The 9,713-nt window shown below is 40.7% G+C and overlaps 1 protein-coding gene across 1 annotated transcript; it reads right to left on the bottom strand.

The window, feature by feature from the left end:
* Window positions 1-243: 243 nt before the first annotated feature.
* Window positions 244-3,896, bottom strand: SNAI2 (snail family transcriptional repressor 2). The gene is made up of 3 exons (XM_083821818.1): window positions 3,566-3,896; window positions 2,458-3,003; window positions 244-1,520 (listed from the first exon to the last, which is right to left on the bottom strand). The coding sequence occupies exons 1-3, from the start codon at window positions 3,642-3,644 to the stop codon at window positions 1,339-1,341; spliced, it is 807 nt and encodes a 268-aa protein (XP_083677944.1). The 5' UTR covers window positions 3,645-3,896; the 3' UTR covers window positions 244-1,338.
* Between the last annotated feature and the right edge of the window lie 5,817 nt (window positions 3,897-9,713).

Genomic DNA, 9,713 nt, shown 5'->3' with positions numbered 1-9,713 from the left:
GTAAAAAAAAGGTAGAAGTGTTTTAAAGTAGTGACTCCATAAGTGACTCCATAAGTGACTCCATTCTGTACTGTTCTAAATGTTTGAAAAATACAAATGAATATATATTTTTTCTAAAGTTGTGAACTAAGAATTCACTTTCATCTTCATTTTGTCATGTAGAGACACTTGCATTTTTATGTATTCCATACCCTTGCAAATCCAGACATTGTCCCTTTATTTAATTAGAACAAACAACAGAAATCTTATTTAAAAATGTTTATTGTAAAAAAGTGGCTAGAAAAAAAACCATAAATTTCACTTCACACTTTCTTCAAGTTATCTATAGATGCTGCTATAGGCAACAATTCACTTTCATTCATAACACATTTGGTCATATAAAAATAAAAATATTTACATTATGTCCACATACTTTACAAAATCATCAATAAAAAAGGCACTTGGAGGGGTAATGCTGAAAATATTGCATTTCCTTTGTGCATTTAAAAAAATAATTGTCAAACTCCCATGAGCCCCCTCTCTTGCACTTATTCCCGTTTTTAAAAAAGATTAAAGTTTAGAGGAACTATTCCATATTCAAAGATGGTCAGGCATGCACCAGGAATGTTTGAAGCTACAGTATTTTTTTTAAAAAGGCACATGCAATTAATTTGTGGCTTACAATTTTTCATACATTCTCTTACATGTTTTCTTTTTCCTCTCTTAATTATGCAGTTTTAAAGCATTTCGGATCATTAATGAAGGCCTTGGCTTTTAATAAAATAAAATTAAAAAAAAAATAATACAGCAATGAATAATATTAAACATTTACTAAGGTAAACTTGGAATACTTTTTAAGGCACCTGAGATAAATGGTGTCTAGCAAAATTCACTTGGGTAGTATTTTTATCAAAAGTTCCACTTAAAATACTGTTTCTTTGGTTGAAATGGCTTGGCAGGAATGTATTAGTAACTTTGCAGCCTTTTCTGAGCAAGAAAAAACTACATGCATTTGGCTTCATTTCTAAAGAAAGCTGATAATGCTTTTTCCTTTAGATCTACTTGAAATGTCATGCATCGTGTCTTTCCCCATATATCAGAGTTCACACTTAAGAATGTGAATGTGTGACTGAACAGAACTACTTAAAGCTCATTTCTACTGACATTCTAAATTCTCCCACTATTTTGTTTCTTTGCTTGCTTTTTTTTTTTTGTGAGTGTTATTTTTTTGGTGATTTTATTTTTTTTTATTATTTTTTGGCTGAAAAGTAGAAGAGAAAATGCCTTTGGATTTCCACTTATCATTTGGAACAGGAGTGGAGAAATGCATTGAGTCCAGGTAAACATTGACTGCATGACTCAGTGTGCTACACAGCAGCCAGATTCCTCGTGTTTGTGCAGAAGAGACATTCTGGAGAAAGTTTTGGAGCAATTTTTGCACTGGTATTTCTTCACATCCGAGTGGGTCTGCAGATGAGCCCTCAGATTGGATCTGTCTGCAAAAGCCCTGTTGCAGTGAGGACAGGAAAACGGCTTCTCTCCTAAAAAGGAAACATTAAGTAAAAATACAAATAAAGCTTTAAAAAAGAAGTACATGTTTAGGACAGGTATAACTCACTTTTATCCTAAGAAACAAGCAGACAGAAATGATTTGTTATCATAAAAAACGTGTGTAATAAAAAGTTAGTCAGGCCACAGATACAACAGCTTTCAGCACTGCTGACTGTACTGGCAGAACTCAGGCTTTCAGAATACGCTGCTAAGCGCAGTCTCCAAAGGCAAGCTGCTGACACCTTCTGCATCTGCAGGTGCAGGCAGTATTTCTAGGTTGGGCTCCTCCCAGCATTTTCAAATATTTTCATGGAGTCTTTTCTACTTAGCTCTGTGTGAATAACTTGGAACAAGACTTTGACTGAAAAGCAGCAAACAGCTGTACAGACATTACATTGTACCCAGTGTTATACTGAAGATCATGTTTTTGCCTCAACACAAAAAAATGCTTTGGTGATGATGTGTTTCTAATTTTTAAGGACTTGAGATAGCGCATGCAAAACTTGCCGTTTGCTTAAGGAGTCAATGATTAAACTCTCATGCATTGCCTTTCTGTTTTGTTACTTCAGAGTTAGCTGAAGCCTTCTTAAAGTTAGCATTTTCCAAAGCCTGAAAGTTAACGTAAAATCCTTAAAGCAAAACTTTCAGCTAGTGGAAACAAGCTAAATCATCCTGGGATTATCAGAGGAGCGATGCTGATCTATGCCAGAATATGCCACACAGTTGTGAGGCCATGCTACACTTCCCTCTCACCCAGGCCCCCAAAAGGAAGAATGTGCCCATTTAATGATGTATTTGAAATTGCACATATGCATTTCAAGGTCAGACAAGCAACACTGCTGTTTTTTCTACCTTTAAGGAAAAAAATCAGAAAGGCATTCTGATGAGATAGCAACAACAGCCTGCAGTTGTAATGGTTGTTCTTACCAGTGTGGGTTCTGATGTGTCCTTGAAGTAGCCATGGTCTGGAGAAAGCCTTGCCGCAGATCTTGCAGACACAAGGTAGTGTGTGGGTCCTGATGTGCATCTTAAGCGCTCCCAGGCTGACATACTCCTTGTCACAGTACTTGCAGCTGAACGATTTCCTAGACTGGGCATCACAATGCAGCTGCTTATGTTTGGCCAACCCAGAGAAAGTTGAATAGGTCTTGTTGCATAAACTGCACTGAAACTTTTCGGCTTCGATTGCATGGGGGTCTGAAAGCTTTGACTGGATTCTCTCTTCTTCATCGCTAATGGGACTTTCCGAACCACTGTGATCTTTGGAGGAGGTGTCAGAAGGTGGAGGTGGGCTGACTCTTCCCAAAGATGAGGGGTATCCAGAAAGTGGAGAGAGGTCATTGGGTAGTGGAGATGGTAGCAGCCCGGTTGTAGTCCACACAGTAATGGGGTTGTAAGCTACAGAGCTCAGGATCTCTGGCTGTGGTATGATAGGGACTGGATAGCTTTCATACAGGTATGGGGATATAATCACTGGAGAAAGAAGAAAATTTTAAGGTAAGAGAACTGAAAAGTATTTCAGAAGGCAACAAAATTAACATTTGTAGGATTAAAAAGTGCATAAATCAAACACTCAGTATGGTCATCTGAATATAGGGAGGACTAAGGAAATACTATTTGATACATACATACTGATGTGTAGAGACAGCATTATAGTTTGAATTATAGTTTGAGAGTCTCTTCAAAGCAGCGTGCTCTTTCTAAACCTATGCAGCCTGATACACTGAAGCAGTGAAACTTCCTGAAGGATCTGCACAAAAGTTTCAATTCCATTTCCAACAGATGTAGAACAGGAAAACTCCAAATCCACTTTTAATAACTGAGTTCAAGTGGATGAGCAAACTTCGTGATTCATTCTGAGCAGCACTGACATATTTCTCAGAACTCCCTCATTGTAAGCAAAAGATAAAAGAGCTAGCAGTGAACTAACCCATTCTCCAAAGCCTGTAAAACCAATCCCACCCCTCCTCTTTACTGCCACGCCATAAACACAACCTCAGAAGCAACGCGGCAGCCGTCGATCTCATTTTGTTACCTGTATGAGTGTCCAGTTCGCTGTAATTTGGCTTCTTGGATGAATTGAAATGCTTCTTGACCAGGAAGGAGCGTGGCATTTTGAATGCAGGGTTTCTCCTTCTTCCAGAGCCTCCTTTCAGGTTCGTGTAACGGTGCCTGGCTGGTGTGCAGCACGCACGCACACTATCACTGCTGGTACATCGGTCCCTATCGCATTGTCTGCCCCGCGCCGTCCATGCACTCTGCTTGTGTAGTGGCAGTGCAGAGGCGCCTTGAAAAGTGCTGTAAATACCCACAAGTCAGGTGCAGGGGGGAAGGGTTTTCTGCTCCTCCAATCACTTCTGGATGTTCTCAAGCACTTTTCCAAACAGCCTGTTTTTCTGGGAGGGCTGCTCGCAGGACGGATCCAATCCCTGCTTGGAGGGTTTGCTTCAGGTTTCAGCTCCTCCCGCTGGAGACAGCTGTGAACAGAGGAGCAGTCTGTTGTCAGAGCACATTATCCTTCTGCAAAGTGTACGTTGCTCTTCAGAATTTCTGACTAGAAAAACGTGTCGGTCAAAGTGCTTTTTAAAATTTTATTTTATTTTTTAACAAGGTCAGTTTACTGATTCAGTTGAATCCTTTTTTTCTTCCTGGATAAGTCATGTGTACCGAAAGTCTTTTTCTTTTTCTTTTTCCTTTTCCTTTTCTTTTTCTTTTTCCTTTTCCTTTTCTTTTTCCTTTTCCTTTTTTTTTTTTTTTTTTTTTTTTTTAAATCTATCTGGTGTGTAAAAATTTATCTGTCTGGTTTCCAGATGCTTGATATAAGAATTACAATGGAACAAACTGTTCATTAAGGGCAGAAGGGGGGGACATTACAAGATAACAAGCTAGCCGGCAGAGCTAATGGAAGGTTTTGAACAGACTGTGTGCCTGCTCTGTTTGGGAGCTGCCTTTGAAAAGTTGCGTTCAGGAAATGCTGGAGACTAGCAGCATGCCTCCCTAACCTGGCCCTTCCAGGCAGAAGGGCCAGTAAGATGCTTCAAATGAGTCAAAGCAGAGGGAGCAGCCCATGAAAAGGCAACACATTTCAGATCTGGGTGATAGGTTTTACATGTTACACATATGCATATTGCTTCAGACTGTTCATGTGAAGGACACTTTCATTTTTTATTTTAAAAATCTACAGAATGCAAAACCTCGACCTTTCCTTCCTTGGGAGTAGTTATGTCACTCTTTTGCCTATCCTCTTAGAGCATTGCCAAGGAAATTTTCCTAATTATCCAAAGCAGTTAAAAGATGCACAGATAAGCAAAACCCCCAAAATTATAGACTGGGTAATTTAAATGTCTCTTAAATGTACTTCTCCATTAGTATATTTAGGACCTCTTGATTTCCTATGAAGGTATAATCTGAGTTATGTATTTCATTTAGGATTAAAGTCTCTCAAATGTGCCACAGAATTTTCTGGTTATCTAGATTGGTTTTGAGAAGCCATTTAGTCACAGATATGTTTTTTTAATTTTAAAACATTTGCATTTTGAAAATGTGGATGGCTGAACACTGGTGGATTTCTAACACAGACCACACTCCGACTGAGTCCTGCTCTGTCCTCCCCACCCCTCTCCCCCCCTTTGCGTCTTAACTCCACCTGCCTGGGCACATATTGGTATGCCGTGCCGGTGTGCCGCTAGGGCTCTGTCCTGTTGGGAGGGGTGTTGCACAGAGACCACTCCAGCCCCCTTTTTTTATTTTTGCAGCAGGTGTTGGAATAGAGATGTGAAAAAAAAATCTATCCGGTTCTGTTAAGACACGTAAGAGCAAAGTGCTTTGTCAAGCTGCATGACTTCTTAATCTTTGGGATGCCAAAACAAGTGCAGGGAAAGTTAGCCATTTTCAAGAACTGATTAAAAAGATTCAGCTGTTCACTGTCTAGCTCTGGTGTGTGTCAGTGAAAGGTGTCACATGGATTTCCAAGCTGCAGGGAACACACCCAGACTAGGGAAGGAAAGGGAAAGTGGCAATGAAAGGGACTTCCAAGTTACCTGCTTTATAGCTGGGGTGGAGGAAGAAATGCAGCTCTTCACAGCACAGAAAGCAATGCTGGCCAAAACACAAGCTGTTGCTTTCCTCCTCTCCACAGGAATGAAGAAATCTACAACACGTTTTTGAAAGGGGCATTTGTGGCACCGGTCCCCTCTCAGCTCTTCCATCTGAGAAGTCCCCGTCGCCCGCCAGCTCTGGGAAAGCATTGTATTTCAGGATGTGAGGCATTAGTCTGTATCTAAATAGTCTGTTACATGAGCTGTGATTCAGACCTTGAGCTGGTTTAAGTTTGTGTGTTGAAATGAATGGAGCCATGCAGATTTTCACTGGCTCGAGATCTGTTCCTTTGTATATTTGTTAAAAGTAAAGGGTCTGATTCACCAGTGAGGTACTCCCTCTCGGGGCATTTTCACCAGCATAACACTGTAGTGATGCAGTTTAAATTAATTGCACTTATATAAATCACAGAAGCGTAAGCAGTTAGCCCACTGGCTGAGCTGATTGAAGGATGTTAGGAATTGGATAGAAGGCATGTTATTACACGGTTCTGAAAGGATATTAGCAGTACATACTACCTGAGTGAGGTCTGCTGTCAAAAAAAGGGAGAGTCTGCATGAGGGGTGGGTGAGTCAGAGTAAACAGGTGTTCTGGGTGTTTACAGCAAATGTGGATGAGAGGGCACTCGCCGACGTGCAGCATCCATCCCTGAGCAAGAAAGGAAACACAAAGGTCGAGCACAGAGGGTGGGTGGGAGGGTACCCCTTAGCCGGGGAGGCAGGGAGGTGTGGGGCTGGTGGAAGGCAGCAGATGCTCCCCGACAGCTCCTGCCGCCTGCGGGCAAAGCCTTGCGTCCACCTACAAAAAGTCGGGCCGAGTGCTTCCCCTGTGCATTTTACAATTAGTTGGTCTTTCTGGGCTTCTTTAGGTTGTCACTTTGAAAGCTGGTGTAAAGCTGTCTTGCTAATGCCACTGTACTGCTAATTGCTGCTCTGTGAAGCGGGTGGGAAGTGACCTGAGCACATCCGCTGCCTGAAAGCTTGGTATGTGCTTTGCTCTGACAGCATGGCTAGGCCCAAACATTCAACCATCTAGCAGATTTTATTTTTTTTTGAAGACCAGGACACTTGTTTATGTGTCTAAATAAAAAACTGTGAGCCTCAGTTTCTGACAGCTCCACTAAATCCCTTTCCTGTCAGGCTTTCTGAGAGGGACAGCAACTTTTGTTACACAGCTTTCTGGAAATGGAAGGGTGCCAGAACTGTGTTTGTTATCAAAGAGGGAAGAAGGACCCAAGCTAAGCCATTACCAGCTCAGTTTTTCTCATTAAAAAGTTTATGTCCTTACCAAGCATCAAATAATAACAAGATCGTGGATCAGAAAATAGTAAATATCTGGATAAGTCACAGCAGAATCATGAAAAGTAGTTTTAGAATGTTAAATGAGTTATGCTGGAACACTGTTCCTAGAGTAAACTACATTTGTCTGGAAGCAGACACAGCAGTGTTGAGCATGTTTTGCCTGGACCTGCCATGGAGCCCATGGAAGGCAGTGCAGCAAGGTTCAGAGGAACCCCCAGGAGGCACTGAGCCCAGTGGAGCATACCAAAAATAGCTATGGAGGGTTACTGATGCAGGTGACGGCTTCATCCCAGGTGGGGCACAAGCAGAAGTAACTCACACGTATGGTGTAGCTCTTTCAATTTATAAGCTTCCTACAATTCAGAGGAAAGGATGAAATGATTATTATGGAGGAAGAAGAATGAAAAGGGGATCAGTTTTCAATAGCCAATAGTATGTGGAATATGTCGGCTATTCTTCAGTCTTATTCTGTGCTTTCATATTTCTCCCTTAGTGCCAGCTGGTATATCCTGGGAAAGTAAAGCAGAGGTGTAACTTGGAGGCAGTAAAGGTTTAGTAGACCCAAAAGGTGAGGAGTACCTCATTTGTAATTATGTTGAATGGCTGAGAGGGGTAAGCCTGAAATTAACAGAGTAGAGAGAAACAATTAGGGAATGGTATTCCTTCCCATTGCCTTGACACATTTACCTTAGTAAATTTTTTCTGAAACACGTTTTTAGGAAAATTTTTTCTTCATGTTTTACTTCAACCTCACAAATTCTGACCAGAACTATGATCAGAAATGGCACCAACTTTAGAGGGACTGGTATGAAATTATGTGGAACACCAGTCTTGTATGCTTACTGTTCAGTGGGTCAGAAGAAATCTCTGCATTTTGGAAAATTTTTTGAATAAGTTAAAATTCTTCACATTTTGAAGGTTTCACACCAATTAACACACTTTTTTTTTTTTTTTTTTCTAAAATCAGTAGCCTTAAGTCAGAGTTATCAAGTTCAGTTATGTAATAAGATCTATACTTCTGAGATTCGGTGAGATTAAGAACCAAATTTGCTTTTAGGACATGTTATAGGACTGTGTTCCTCTGTGTTTCGGTTTATTCAGGTTTGTAATTCCAGTTTAAGCATATTAAAGAAACGATTATTGAACCACAAAAGTCTGATTCAGTCTCAGCTTTCAAAGTTTTCAAAGTCAAGAAGCTTTGAAGAGGGTGCCTTAGAGGTCTAAGCCCATGTGCAATGTTTTCTTTTTTTTTTTCTTCTTTCTTTATATACATATGTAAAGAATGTTAATTGTAAGGAAACTTACCTTTATTGATAAGATGCAAAATGGTCCCTTTTGGACCAAGTAGTTCAAGCAAGGCCAGCTTCTGTGTGCTTTCCTTCACACCTGTGGAACTTCACTGACTTAAGAGGGTTCAATTTAGAGTCAATTTAGCTCATAATGAAGGAAGCTGGTCATAGTTCAATTTTCCTACATTGTTTCTACATGAAGATATTTTAACAATGGGCCAAATTCCCCTGTCATTCCCATCTGTAGTATCTCCACCGGCTACAGCTGAACTATTTCAGATTTACTCAAGCAGAACTGAGATGTGATTCTAGTCCAATAAATACAGCTCTGTTTATGCATGTAGTACTGTGACAAGTATTTGTTAAACGAAAGCATGTTACGTCCCCGCTAAACTATCGCACTCCGAAAAGGGATGCTTTGTGCATCGCACTGGGAAAACTAAAATGCATTGCATTTTACTGACCTTCCAGTGTGCCACTGGAATAATTCAGGCGAGGAACAAAGGCTGTGGGGCTGGGAGCGAGCTGGGTGCCGAGCGAGCTTTGTGCGGGGTTAAGGAGCCATCTGCTGGGCGCCGCCGCCGGGACAGGCACCGCGCGCTCCCGGGCCAGAGCCGTGCCCGCCGCCCCACCGTGCGGCCGCCGAGCGAACCGGGCGCTTCGAATCACCCAGGGATCACCTCCTGGTGATCTGGTAACCCCGGCTTATCATGGTTTGGGGATTTCGATCTTAATTTTTATTTATTTTATTTTTCGGGGGGGGGGGGTCATTATTGGTTGTTGCCTGCCTCAAAGTGAGACGCAAAATCTCATTCAAGACTCCCTCTGCGGTTTGCGTGTCTGCGTGTCCGTGTATGACTGACGCACACACGTTTGTCATGTATTTTACATGTGCACATACATTTACATATGTACATATGCTTGTATTTGTACATTTTCTTACTTATAATTGTGAGACTATTTCAAACATGAACATTTCAATCACATTACAAGTATTTGTAGGAGACAGCGTTTTGTTATCCCTATTTTGAAAATTACTAAATGAAGCATGAAGAGATTGACATTTTCAAAAGCTTAATTCTTAAGTCTATTTTTAACTATGCCTTGCAGTAGCTTCCTCTCCAACAGCTTATGCTCCTCTCTCCGAATGCTGCACAAAATGGTGTATCATTTCCTTTTGCAGCAAATATTACTGCATTTATTTAAAGATAAAATAATAAAGGATTACACACACATATAATGTATGTATAATTTTTATTATTAATTTATCATTTATGCTGAGGATATGACCTTTATCCACGGTCCACTGCAGTGTCATAGATTTTCAAATACAATAAAAACTCTTTCCTTTGTCTGTTATCTGCTTGTCCCTCTACTCTAGTTGGTAGACTACAGTGCTTGGATTTGGCCATCTATGTTTTCCCTAGATGCCAGTTATTATGTTAATACCAAGTACTTCATACAATGATTGAGGTGTTTTTTTCTTGTCTTCCCA

Source organism: Anser anser, assembly GCF_964211835.1.
Source record: "Anser anser genome assembly, chromosome: 2".
In the NCBI taxonomy this organism is placed as follows: domain Eukaryota; kingdom Metazoa; phylum Chordata; class Aves; order Anseriformes; family Anatidae; genus Anser; species Anser anser.
The sequence above is the reverse complement of the archived record's forward strand: the minus strand, read 5'-3'. Positions and strand labels throughout refer to the sequence as shown.

Coding starts and splice junctions, on each gene's coding strand:
- SNAI2 (XM_083821818.1), bottom strand. CDS start 3,644: ATGCCACGCTCCTTCCTGGTCAAGAAGCATTTCAATTCATCCAAGAAG. Junction 3,004..3,565: donor CGAACTGGACACTCATACAG/GTAACAAAATGA, acceptor TTCTTTCTCCAG/TGATTATATCCCCATACCTG. Junction 1,521..2,457: donor ACACATCAGAACCCACACTG/GTAAGAACAACC, acceptor TTTCCTTTTTAG/GAGAGAAGCCGTTTTCCTGT.